The sequence below is a fragment of the Pseudogymnoascus verrucosus genome (assembly GCF_001662655.1).
Source record: "Pseudogymnoascus verrucosus strain UAMH 10579 unplaced genomic scaffold scaffold_64, whole genome shotgun sequence".
Lineage (NCBI taxonomy): Eukaryota > Fungi > Ascomycota > Leotiomycetes > Thelebolales > Thelebolaceae > Pseudogymnoascus > Pseudogymnoascus verrucosus.
In genome coordinates, this window is record NW_017263715.1 from 155,307 (window position 1) to 166,846 (window position 11,540).

The following is an 11,540-nucleotide window of genomic DNA, read 5'->3' on the forward strand; positions in this document are numbered from 1 at the left end:
GACCAACCATTACAGGGCGAGCCCTTTCGGCCCGACCCCTATCCCTTCATGGAGGCTATCACAAGGCTGGGAGTTTCGTAGAGCAGAAATTCCCAACATCGAAAAGAATCACAGCCCCACTAAGCCACCCTCACATCGTAGAGCCCTGTTGGACCCACTCCTCCCGGAGCACCCGCATCACTGGCTCTAAACCCCAGCCACTAAATTTTAGCGGAGTTATGGTGGATTCCGAACAAATCAGGAGCGTCTTTACGCTTGGTGAGCATCTTCATCTTCATGGGGCTGTGCAAATTCGATATTGCAAGGCTGGACTTCTGATATTTGGTCGGGTACGATGCACATGATCCCTACGGCAGTATCTCCCTATCAGTCGGATGAAGATGGCGTGTACGGTCGGTCTATCCGTCTGCCTTCCCAGCGAGGTGAAAGTTGGCTATTCGTTTTGTCTGTTTTCCACAATTACAAGCTTTAAAAGCCATGTGGAAATACATATGCTCCGAGTCCCAAGCCTTTCCCATCATTAACACAAAGTCCTGGACCATATTGTCGATGCAGAATATCGTCCACCATGCATTCGACCAGCATAGGTGATGTACTGGCACTTCTTAGCTTAGTCAAGACGACCTACGACAACTACACCGATTCGAGGTCGGCATGTTTAGAAGTCAAGGCAGAGTTGGTTTTTCTCCCCGATAAATTTATAAATCTCTGACGTTTTATAGTCTCGACATCTTGCTGTCGACCTTGGAGAACGTCGACACAGCCATTCATCAAGCAGATGAGGGAAGCGTGCTGGCAGAAAAGGTATCTGCGGTCTTAACTAGGACGCATACAATCATCAAGGAATTACAAAACTATCTCGAGCGTTATATAAAACAGCCGGACAATATCTTTGAGAAGGCTTCTTTAGCAAGTCGTCGAATGTTATTTAACGAGGACAAAATACGACGATTTCACAGAAGGATCAAGCTGAACCTTCTAGAACTATCAGTCGTCACATCATCCTCCGCCCTAAGAGCGACAGAACGACTGGCGAAAGCACAAAAACATCATGAGATGCTAAATTGGCTCGACGATAGGTCCTGTCCACCTAGACCTTCTATTCCACACTTGGAACTCCAGGAAGGCATCGTCTCATGGTTTCACGATACTACTGAGTTTAAGGAATGGTTGGAAGAACCAGGGCGAACGCTGATATGCGATGGCAAACCAGGTGCTGGCAAAACTACACTATTGGCTGAAACATTGACTATGCTAGAGCGGAAAGCCGAAAAGGAATACGGCGCAAGGGCATTCGTATTCTTCCAGCAACATAACAGAGATCAACAAAGGCTCCAAGATGTTCTGCGCATTTTTGTTCTGCAGTTGTGCAAAGCGGCTGAATCACTCCCAGACCCAAGCGCCTCGGAGGAGCTCGAGAAGCTCTTTAAGAAATGCAGATCGGAATATTCTCCAAGCGCCGATGATTTGATGAAAGTACTCCAATCAATGGTCAAGAAGTTTCCAAGAATATACTTTGTCTTAGATGCTATTGATGAATGCTCCGACACTGATAACGTTCGGGACCATCTACTCAGATATCTCAGGACACTCCAACTAGAGGCTGGGGCTGGGGTATCCATTCTTATATCCTCTCGTCACGATCATCCACATCGAAACTTGTTTAATAAACTTGGAAAGCCGGCTTTCTTGAGAATAAGTGCAAGGGACGATGATATTCGATCTTACGTGAACAATGAGCTCGAAAGCTCATCTGAACCTATCGTTGAGAACATCTGCAAGGAAGGTAGTAGACTTCCCGAGGAGATTGTGCAACTTCTCATTACTTCGTCATCTGGGATGTGCGTATACCATTGATATATTATGCTTGTGTGTAGGCTAAATTGCTTCCAGGTTTCTGATTGCAAAATTGGGCATTCGAATGTTATTAGCGCAGCTTAAAATTTCTGAACTTAAGTCTGCAATGCACAAAGTGGAAGCAGGATTGGCAGATCCTTACGATCAGATGTACGACCTCAATATCCAGCGAATCCAAAATCATCGCGAGCGTGCATTGTCCATTCTCGCAAGACTCGTGGTTACAAAAAAGGCACTTTCTATTAGAGAGCTCCAGGAGAGTCTTGTGATGAATGATGAGCCGGAAGCTATGGATTTTGATGAGTCTGACTTCATTCCCGCCAAGAACATTCTCAACATATGCGTCGGCTTAATTGTGGTGGATGAAGCTTCGCAAAATGTCAGTCTTGTTCATTCCACTCTACGGGGGTATGTACAACGAAAGCACGCAGACCTAGTCGAAAGGGGTCATATTCAATTCGCAACTGCCAGTCTACGATACTTGTGTCTAGGGCGATTTGCCGATACACACAATCCAGCCGAGATCCAGTCGGGCGATATTGGTCAGATCATGCCAGCCAGAAATGAGAAGTACAAATTCTTGAGATACGCGGCAACGTACTGGGCTCCCCACTTCAGAAGTACTACCACCACTGGAAATACTAAAAGTCACAATGAAAGAGAGTCCGACCTTGAGCGACTTGCACTGGCTTTCCTCGGGAGCAGTACACTTGTTGCTAGTGCCAGCCGGGCAATGTTCTTCCCGGAGATCTTCTTTACCGAAAAGTCGAAGGAAAACATGACCGGTCTCCACTTAGCTTCACTTTTCGGTGTTGACAGTCTAGTTGAGAAAGTAATAGATTTAGGGCATTCAATTAATGCCGGAAACGGGCGCGGCCAGACTCCATTGCATATGGCAGCTATATCACGCCAGACGAGTGTTGCTAGAATGCTATTGGCATCTACTGGCATTCATCCTGATGCACGAGATGCGGAGGGCTACACGCCACTTCATGTTGCTACAGCATTAGGGGCTATAGGGATTGTCGGTCTACTAGCAGTTAGAACTGATGTTGATGTGAACGCCGTCGATGAGGTAATTCCGGGGCCTACTTTTACCATTATCCCAACTGGACTCCCAGGTCACTACATCGCTCTCGATCTAGTTGGGCTGTTAGAAAAATTTCATGCAGCGCGAGTTTCCGCTGATCCTGATGAAGGAAATGTTATGGACCCATCGACGACATCAAGCAACACGGCTGCTACAGGCTTGCAATTGCCTCCTGTTAATGAGGGACCCTCCTCCGGGAATGACTCTCTTGTTTCAGTACCGCCGAAAGTCATCGGATCTCGGGCTACTCTATCATACCAAGATCTACTTCCTACCTCTAACTTAACTCGTCCTCACGGTCGAACAGCTTTGCATTATGCAGCGAGGATTGGAAACACCGATATCGTTAAAATGTTGTTAGATAACCCATCCATCCCGATCGATATCAAGGATGGCCAGGGAATGACCCCATTGCACAAGGCTGCCAAATACGGCCACTTATCGATTGTCAAATTGCTAATGGAGCGAGCTGGAGTAACCGCCTGGGAGCATTCTACTGAGCAGACCGGTCGCTTGCCCATCCATCTAGCTGTAAAATATGGTCACATGCATGTGGTGGCTTTCTTTGTCTCTCAAGATAAGGATTTAGTCAATGCTGCAGACAAAGATGGGAGTACGATAGTGCATCATTCAATCTACCATGATACTACAACGGTCATTGAGGACATCCTGAAATACGACAATGTCATGCCTGATGTCAGAGACAAGCGCGGAAGGACGCCGCTATGGGAGGCCATAGAAATCAACAACATCCCTATGGTCTCAATACTGCAACAGCTCTCTGGTGTTAATCAAGACCCTACGGACAACGAAGGCCGTCGACCGAACAAGGCGAGAAGCGAAGAGAAGGAGCAAGTTCCACTAAGTAGTACCTTGCATTAATTAGTATATTATATTGTGGAATTCTCACTTGCGCACTCTCACTTAAACTCCCATTTCCCCTCGCACTCAGGCTCACGCTGAAGCTCCCACTAAAGCTGGTTCCTAGACTCGAACTCGGACTGAAACCTAGTTTCAGTCTCAAACCTAGAACTGGGTTCAAATCTAGGTTCGGGCTCGCTCTCGCTTTCATCAACTTATAAGTAGAGGATTAGATCCCGATCCTCGAGAGGAATTGGGTTGCTAGCTCAAAGAAAAGAAGAGCCTTTACTCTCTTCTTCTGGGGGCGCTCTTGTTTCTAGGCCTCGACCCCCAACCCTTGAAGTTGTCTACAGGTCCTGTACATGGCGATTCCGGGCGGAGCTCCTGGCTCGACAGTATCCCATATGCCTGCCTCCTCTTGGAAGTATGGGAGCAATACGGATGTGTTCAAAATTGGTTATGAATACAGATATACAGTTTGGTGGAGTATAAACGCCATTTCAATCTCTTCAAACTCAAAATAGGTGGTTTATTTCTCTTTGTATCATCTTCAGAACCCTCTTTTCGCCCTCTTTGTAATTTCCTAAAGATAGCTTTAGCCCCTAGCAACAATGTTCTAAATATCCCTACAACCTCGCCCTTCCCTCCTCGCCCATGAGCTCTTCCACCCTCGCAAAGCGCTCAAAAAACCCAAGACACCCAGCATTCGCCAGCGTCGCGCTGGCCACCACCCTCTTCTCGCTGATAATCGCCTTCACCGGCACCTCAACCTTCTTTCCATTAATCGTCATCGGAAGCTCCGGACACTCGAATATATACTTCGGCACGTGGCGCGCGCTCAGTGCCTTCCTGATCGCGGCCCTGATCTCAGCCTCGAGCTCCACCGTGAACTTCGCGCCGGAGCGCATCTGCACGAAGAGAAACACGCGCTCGTCGCTGTCGCGCGGCCGTCGCTGCCCCACGCAGATGCTATCCAGGATGGCGGGGAAGTGCTGGACGACAGAGTAGATCTCGGCCGAGCCGAAGCGCACGCCCGATGGGTTGAGGACTCCGTCGCTGCGCCCAAGGAACTCAACACCGCCGGTCGACGCAACGATGCGGATATAGTCGCCCTGCGTCCAGACGTCGGCTAGCTGCGAGAAGTATGCTGAGTGGTAGCGTTCGGCACCACCATCGCCCCAGAACATGACGGGCATACTGGGGAAGGACTTGCAAACGACGAGCTCGCCGGGTTGGCCTCGCGGGACGGGGACACCACTGGGAATTCCACTGCTATTTGTGGAGGAGGATGAAGGCTCGAAGACGCCGATATCCATGGCCAGTGCCGGGCGTTGTAGTTCGCCAGCGTAGACGGGGAGGGTGGGAACCTGGGCCGCGAAGCAGCATGCCGTGTCTGTACCACCGGCAGAGTTGGCAAGCTGGACGTGAGCTCCGAAGGCGGTGCCGTAGAACCAGGCGTACTGCTGTGGAAGGAGGGCCGCGCCGGTGCAGTTCACCATTTCCAAGGCGGAGAGATCGAATTGCTTCTTCGGCTCAACCCCGCGGCGCTCGAGTTCTTCAAGGTAGCGGGGGGAGATGCCGAGATGAGTGACCTTGTGCTGGGCGGCAATCTCTAGGAGGACGGTGGGGGCGGTATGGAAGGGCGAGCCGTCATAGGTGATGATATGGGCGCCGGTAAGGAGGGACGTGATGGATTTATTATACATGGCCCAGGAGGTTGTGGTGAAGATCATTTGCGTGGACGAGGGGCCGATGTTGTAGTGGAGGAGAAGTTCTTTCTTTTGAGAAATGAGAACGCCGCCTGCGCCATGGACGATGCATTTTGGCTGACCGGTTGTTCCGGAGGAGTAAGCAATTAGATAAGGTGTGTCGAAGGCGTGTTGGAAGAAAAGTTTCTCTCGTGTTATAGGCCTCGCCGTAGCTAAAAATGTAACAAGGGACTGGCTCTTGGAAATTTGCGAGATATCTCCCACATCTGCACCTCTCGGGCAAACGATGAACTTCTCAAATTCCGGCGTGCCCTTCAATGCATTCGCCACTTCGATGGCCTTTTGCTTGAGATTAGTTTTCTTTCCCGCATACACAGCGAGGTCCTCCATCAGCACGATTCGCGGCCGGACCTGTAGCAGCCGGTCAAGAATACCCTTCGTCCCCATGTCTGTGCTAGTGCTCGTAAAGATTGCACCGAGCGCCGTCACTGCGAGAAAGACGAGCATCGTATTGAGCGTATTCGATGCGACAATGGCGACGCGGTCCCCAGGGTTTACTCCCGCATTCCGGAACGCTGAGGCGTAGCGCGCGACAAGTGTGCGCAACTCGTCCCAGGTCACGGAGCGGACATCCGTGTTCCCTTCCCGGATGCTGGTTACGGCGAGCTTGTTAGGGTCCCGACCAGGGCCGTAGAGAATGTTTTCGGCGAGGTTGAGTCTCACACCGTCGAACCACTTCGGGATGCTGTGCATGGGAGCGGAAGTATCGACAACCTGGTTGCATCATTAGAAGATTTATCGTGAAATACGGGTCGGAAGAGTACTTTATTGTAAACGCCCGTGTAGATAATATCAGAATAATGGAAGACATCGTCCCAGAAATCGGCATAGCGAGATGTGGAATATTCATGAATATCATCGTATGTCTATCCTGAAGTATTAGACGTTCATCTCCTAAAATGATGCAACTTTTATCTCCTCATAACGAATGTTTGCTCACCTGTAGGCTCAAATTATGCCGCCTATTGACGTAGTGACGGAAGCGTTCGAGATATGTTGTTTCTGGATGCGGATGCTGCCAGAGCACCTTGGGAGGAACGATAGTGGCAGTTTGTGACATGATGAGGAAGCACGGAAATCAATGTAATCTGAGTTGGCAAATCTAGAGAAAGGATCGCTAAAGAGAGTATAATAGGTAGGAAAGTAATAGAGCCAAGGCAGACCAGGGCCTCGGCGGTACTACATACCGAACGACGCTACTCACGATGTTGACGATTGTCCATGTGCCTTATTCCCCAATCCTATGCCGAGGAGTATGGACTTGGTGTAGGAAGCTGCACGAACCCAGGAAGTGTGCTGTTAACGCTAAGCTGCCGTGGAAAGACATTACCGTGTGAAGACATTGCCGTGGGAAGCTGGTCCGGCGGTTGTAGAAAGTAGGAACTAGTTCCCACCTTGAGCTGGGGAGGAGCGGGGTACCGGACCGCTCCCTATTGGCACTCCTGTCCCTGTTATTGCCTTAGCGTTCTTTAATGTTACCCCGTTACCCCGCACATAAGGCCCCACTTCTCCAATATTTCCCCAAGCTTCCGTCCCGTGGAATTGACTCCGTGAAGCTTTTCGGCTTCTTCTCCACCCGTAACCAGCCGACTGTATAGAAATTTATGTGGAGATTCTTGCTTGGTTTGTTAAGTTCTGTGTAGGAACATGTTTGTGAATCTCTTTCCTTGACCTCGTCGCAGAAGCATACTACCAAAAAGGCTGCTCTTCTTACACTTTTCGCCCCTTCTTTTAATCCCATTGCCACATATTTTCTGCTTAGCTTCTCTGGTTTCTGTATTTCCATTGTTGAAATTAACTATTTGTCTAATAAGCCATTCATCATGCCTAAAGCAATAGTAATGGATGAGCAGCCTGGGAAACCAGGAAAAGTCTACTGGCCGTATGTCCCCTGTTGCTCCTGCCACTCACAAACTAACTTCCCTCAGGCTCAAATCCATCACCGTCCCCCTTCCAACCCCCGGACCCAACGAGGTAGTTGTTCGCATACTCTGCGCAGCTCTTAACCACCGTGACCTTTTCGCGCGGCAAAAGCTCTACCGCGGTGCAGCAGGAAACATCCCCATCCTCGCAGATGGCTGCGGCATCGTCGTGTCAGCCGGCTCATCCGACAATGAGAAAAAGTGGCAAGGGAAACGAGTGCTAATTGCACCGGCGAGAGGGTGGAACGCTGATCTTAGGGGCCCAGAGAGGGAATTTGCGATTCTGGGGGGCACGAAGCAGTATCCTGATGGTACTTGCCAAGAATTCATCTGTGTCCCCTCTTCCCAGGTCCTCGCCTGCCCACCGCATCTGTCCGATGCCGAAGCAGCTGCCATTCCTCTCGCAGCTCTAACTGCCTGGCGTGCAACAATGGTGAAGGCTGTTGTTTCTTCAGGGCAACGCGTGCTCGTCACTGGCATTGGTGGAGGCGTCGCGTTATTTGCTTTGCAATTTGCCGTTGCTGCTGGGGCAGAGGTGTGGGTTACGAGTGGCTCCGCAGAGAAGGTTGCCAGGGCCGTTGAGTTGGGGGCGAAGGGAGGAGTGAGTTATAAAGAGAAGGACTGGGCACAGAAGTTGTTAAAGCATACGAGTAAGGGGGGGAAAAGTGGGCTGTTCGATGCGGTAATTGATGGCGCAGGCGGAGATGTGATCACAGCGGCAGTCGTTTTGCTGCGAACCGGGGGGATTGTGGCGAGTTATGGAATGACTGTGGGTCCAAAGGTGGTTTTTCCTATGCCGGCGGTGATGAAGAATATTGAGGTGCGTTTATTTCTTTGTTTCCTTCTCCTTCTTCCATGTCGTATTTTTATAAAGACATTGCCAATGTTGACAACATTTCCACTCACAGATGCGTGGCTCCACAATGGGCTCACTCGCCGAACTGGCCGATGCCGTACGCTATATTTCTTCGAAACGTATCGTACCCGTGGTTGATTCTGTGCACTCGCTACCTAACATCGAGGATGCGTTTGATGTTATGAAAGTGGGCAGGAATTTTGGGAAGATTGTGGTGAGGGTGCAGCAGGAAAGCGCAAAAATCTGATGCGAATTGATAGATTGTGAGATATTGTCTCAGAGGGCGGATGGCCCACAGGACAGCATAGGGAAGATCAAAGAAGCGATACAAGGCTTAATTAGTAGGAGTCGACTTTCCAGTAGCTAGTCATTTGCTATCCATTTTATATACTGCCAGATACTAAACAGAATACTCCATGAAAGTTCCATGAAAATTCTAAGAAGATTATAATGGAGACTTATCACCCTCGCATTGATTATATGCTAAATACTATACTAATGTGCTACAAGTCCGCCATCGATACACAAATCCGTACCCGTCGTGTACGCACTCGCCTCGCTCAGTAACAGGACCACCGCACCCTTCAGGTCCCGACGGTCGCCAAGTTTACGCATCGGCACGTTTTCTTCGATTTCAGCGATCACATTAGGACGCTGGTCGATGTTGCGGATGGTCATATCGGTTAGGATATATCTTTTCGGCGCCATGTATTAACTTCTGTGACTCATATTTCTGTTGTTGTCTCTTCTACCTTGAACAGCCAAGAAGGATTACCATTGTTACCAAAAAGAATGAAGAAAATGCAGAAGGAAGAAAGAAAATAAAAAAAGACAAACGAACCCAGGACTAATCGAGTTTACACGGATATTCCATGGGATCAACTCATCAGCCATTGCTCGCGTCATCGCCAGCACACCACCTTTCGTCGCGCAGTACCCAGCAATCAACTTCCCAGGCACAGCGCAGTGTGCTCCGACCGAAGCAACGGTCAGGATAGAGCCGCCGGTGCCTTGGGCTTTCATGTGTTTGGCTGCTATTTGCACGGTGAGAAATGTGCCGAGGACCTATTTGATATTAGAGGATGCTCGTGGGGTCTTGATATATTTCACTGAAGGATGAAAGAATAGACAAAGGATTGATCGGGTGCGATGTACATTAACCATAAGCAGAGATTTCAGTTCCTCCGTCGTCGTCTCGAGGAATGGCTTCTCCATACCAATTCCCGCTGCTGTGATACTTTCGCATTCGTTAGCACACCTCCATCAACTTTCTGGGAAACCTCTCACCAACAATCCACACTCCCGAAATCTCTCTTCACATTCTCAAACGCTGCCTCTAGCCCTGCCGCATCGGTGACATCAACATTGTACAACTTTGCCTTAGCACCGCACTCGGATTCTAGCAGCGCAAAGTCCGAGTGGGGTGTGTCCAGACGGTCGAAGGCGGCAATGTTGGCGCCTACTTCGGCACAGGCTCTGGCAAAGGAGAGGCCGAGGCCACGCGCACCGCCGGTGATGACTACGGTTTTGGAGGCGAGAGAGAGAAGCTGGGAGACATGCGTTTTGCGGTATGCGTCCATGTCCACAACAACTTTCGGGGAAGCGGGGGACGGCATTATGATGGATATGGCTAGAAGGGCCAGAGAATGGATTCGTTTGCTGAAATGAGTATAGAAGAGGGAGATGAGATATTGAAATCGAGATAGAACCGTACAGAGAAGATACCCACTTTACTACGTAAACCTTGGCTCAGGACTTACCCCGTAGTGCCGATGTCCCGCGCTAAGTTTTATCACATTTCCGTATGCTCTTGTGCTCGGCTATAAGTTGGGTAGTTGGTGGTTATCTGCGATGTTGTTTGGGGTTGAGATGCCGATTGCAACAGGGGATGACTGGAAGGACGGCCTACCAATCATTTAGAATGTGGAGAACCCCACCCACCATCCGACATAGTGTGGGGAAACGCAACCCCCCTTGCGACCTTACAGTAGCTGTATACAATCTTATAATCTTAACATAGCTATAGAACATGGCACTTTTGCAATCAAACATCCATACCAAAGATACTTTAAGGGATATCGCAAAGATATTGCTTCAGCTTGTCATTCTCTACAATGTCGTCTCTCTCACCAACCTCTCCCCCCCCGGCTCAGTCCCATGCTCTCCTCTCCTATCCCAGCCCCTCAATCCTCCTCGTCACTCTCAACCGACCCCTGGCCATGAATGCTCTTCCGTTCCAAGCACACTGGGACCTCTCTGAACTCTGGTCCTGGTTCGACGACTCCCCCACTCTCCTCGTCGCCATCCTCACCGGCGCCGGTTCCGCCTTCTGCGCCGGCCAAGACCTGAAAGAAGTCCAAGCTAACCGACTGCAACCACCCTCTCAGCCATATCTTAAAGGAAGGCCGCCGTCTGGATTTGGCGGAATGAGCCAGCGGAAGGGGAGGAAACCGATTATTGCCGCTGTGAACGGAGTTGCGTTTGGAGGAGGGTTCGAGATGTGTTTAAATTGGTGAGTTGAAATCGGATAGACAGAATCCAACTGTACAGTCTCTGTTGCTGTGGGATTGCTATATATTTGAAAGGGAGGCTGACACATCGTTTGGTATAGTGATATCGTCATCGCAAGCCCACGCGCACAATTCGCGCTGCCGGAAGCCCGACGCGGACTCTATGCCTCTGCAGGCGGTCTACCGCGCCTCGTGCACGGTGCTGGGATACAAATTGCATCAGAAATTGCCCTGACGGGGCGGTCAATCTCAGCCGAAGAAGGAATCCGATGGCTATTCGTGAACCGGATATCTAAAAGCCAAGAGACGCTATTGGAGGAGGCTATCACGCTGGGCCGGGAGATTGCGCGGTTGAGTCCGGATGCGGTGATTGCAACTCGTGGAGGGCTGAGAGATGCGCATGAGATGGCAGGATTAGAGGAGACATGGGCGAGAACAAAGGAGAGGTATGAGAAGAAGTTGTATGGTGCACCGAATATGCTAGAAGGGTTGGCTGCGTTTATGGGCAAGCGGGAGCCGAAGTGGGTTGTGTCTAATTTATAGTTAAGGGGAAGAAGTGCGTAGATGGGGAGCAAATTTGAGTTTAATTATATCCTGAACTTTGAATAAAATCAAGCGAGATTTTCTCTCAGTCAACCCTCAGGGGGACTAAAACAGTGTTGCCCGAGTACTACT

The 11,540-nt window shown here is 49.9% G+C and overlaps 5 protein-coding genes across 5 annotated transcripts; 3 read left to right on the top strand and 2 right to left on the bottom strand.

Annotated features, from left to right (window-relative positions):
* The first annotated feature begins 287 nt into the window (after positions 1 to 287).
* On the top strand, positions 288 to 6,154 carry VE01_09428 (uncharacterized protein). Its single transcript, XM_018278842.2, has 3 exons — positions 288 to 675; positions 723 to 1,841; positions 1,894 to 6,154. Exons 1-3 carry the CDS (start codon positions 569 to 571, stop codon positions 3,827 to 3,829), a joined length of 3,162 nt encoding a protein of 1,053 aa, XP_018126090.1. The 5' UTR covers positions 288 to 568; the 3' UTR covers positions 3,830 to 6,154.
* VE01_09429 (uncharacterized protein) lies at positions 4,316 to 6,935 on the bottom strand. The gene is made up of 3 exons (XM_018278843.2): positions 6,518 to 6,935; positions 6,342 to 6,443; positions 4,316 to 6,291 (listed from the first exon to the last, which is right to left on the bottom strand). Exons 1-3 carry the CDS (start codon positions 6,635 to 6,637, stop codon positions 4,435 to 4,437), a joined length of 2,079 nt encoding a protein of 692 aa, XP_018126091.1. The 5' UTR covers positions 6,638 to 6,935; the 3' UTR covers positions 4,316 to 4,434.
* Positions 6,936 to 7,152: 217 nt separating this feature from the next.
* Positions 7,153 to 8,751, top strand: VE01_09430 (uncharacterized protein). The gene is made up of 3 exons (XM_018278844.2): positions 7,153 to 7,459; positions 7,506 to 8,319; positions 8,408 to 8,751. The coding sequence occupies exons 1-3, from the start codon at positions 7,401 to 7,403 to the stop codon at positions 8,600 to 8,602; spliced, it is 1,068 nt and encodes a 355-aa protein (XP_018126053.1). The 5' UTR covers positions 7,153 to 7,400; the 3' UTR covers positions 8,603 to 8,751.
* Positions 8,752 to 8,821: 70 nt separating this feature from the next.
* Positions 8,822 to 10,208, bottom strand: VE01_09431 (uncharacterized protein). The gene is made up of 3 exons (XM_059464064.1): positions 9,643 to 10,208; positions 9,511 to 9,592; positions 8,822 to 9,420 (listed from the first exon to the last, which is right to left on the bottom strand). The coding sequence occupies exons 1-3, from the start codon at positions 9,969 to 9,971 to the stop codon at positions 9,136 to 9,138; spliced, it is 696 nt and encodes a 231-aa protein (XP_059319305.1). The 5' UTR covers positions 9,972 to 10,208; the 3' UTR covers positions 8,822 to 9,135.
* A 169-nt stretch (positions 10,209 to 10,377) lies between these two features.
* VE01_09432 (uncharacterized protein) lies at positions 10,378 to 11,414 on the top strand. The gene is made up of 2 exons (XM_018278846.2): positions 10,378 to 10,867; positions 10,967 to 11,414. Exons 1-2 carry the CDS (start codon positions 10,470 to 10,472, stop codon positions 11,406 to 11,408), a joined length of 840 nt encoding a protein of 279 aa, XP_018126063.2. The 5' UTR covers positions 10,378 to 10,469; the 3' UTR covers positions 11,409 to 11,414.
* Positions 11,415 to 11,540: the final 126 nt, after the last annotated feature.

Coding starts and splice junctions, on each gene's coding strand:
- VE01_09428 (XM_018278842.2), top strand. CDS start 569: ATGCATTCGACCAGCATAGGTGATGTACTGGCACTTCTTAGCTTAGTC. Junction 676..722: donor TGTTTAGAAGTCAAGGCAGA/GTTGGTTTTTCT, acceptor GACGTTTTATAG/TCTCGACATCTTGCTGTCGA. Junction 1,842..1,893: donor ATTACTTCGTCATCTGGGAT/GTGCGTATACCA, acceptor AATTGCTTCCAG/GTTTCTGATTGCAAAATTGG.
- VE01_09429 (XM_018278843.2), bottom strand. CDS start 6,637: ATGTCACAAACTGCCACTATCGTTCCTCCCAAGGTGCTCTGGCAGCAT. Junction 6,444..6,517: donor GGCATAATTTGAGCCTACAG/GTGAGCAAACAT, acceptor ACTTCAGGATAG/ACATACGATGATATTCATGA. Junction 6,292..6,341: donor ACACGGGCGTTTACAATAAA/GTACTCTTCCGA, acceptor TGATGCAACCAG/GTTGTCGATACTTCCGCTCC.
- VE01_09430 (XM_018278844.2), top strand. CDS start 7,401: ATGCCTAAAGCAATAGTAATGGATGAGCAGCCTGGGAAACCAGGAAAA. Junction 7,460..7,505: donor CCAGGAAAAGTCTACTGGCC/GTATGTCCCCTG, acceptor AACTTCCCTCAG/GCTCAAATCCATCACCGTCC. Junction 8,320..8,407: donor CGGTGATGAAGAATATTGAG/GTGCGTTTATTT, acceptor TTCCACTCACAG/ATGCGTGGCTCCACAATGGG.
- VE01_09431 (XM_059464064.1), bottom strand. CDS start 9,971: ATGCCGTCCCCCGCTTCCCCGAAAGTTGTTGTGGACATGGACGCATAC. Junction 9,593..9,642: donor TTCGGGAGTGTGGATTGTTG/GTGAGAGGTTTC, acceptor CGAATGCGAAAG/TATCACAGCAGCGGGAATTG. Junction 9,421..9,510: donor AATCTCTGCTTATGGTTAAT/GTACATCGCACC, acceptor AATATCAAATAG/GTCCTCGGCACATTTCTCAC.
- VE01_09432 (XM_018278846.2), top strand. CDS start 10,470: ATGTCGTCTCTCTCACCAACCTCTCCCCCCCCGGCTCAGTCCCATGCT. Junction 10,868..10,966: donor TTCGAGATGTGTTTAAATTG/GTGAGTTGAAAT, acceptor CGTTTGGTATAG/TGATATCGTCATCGCAAGCC.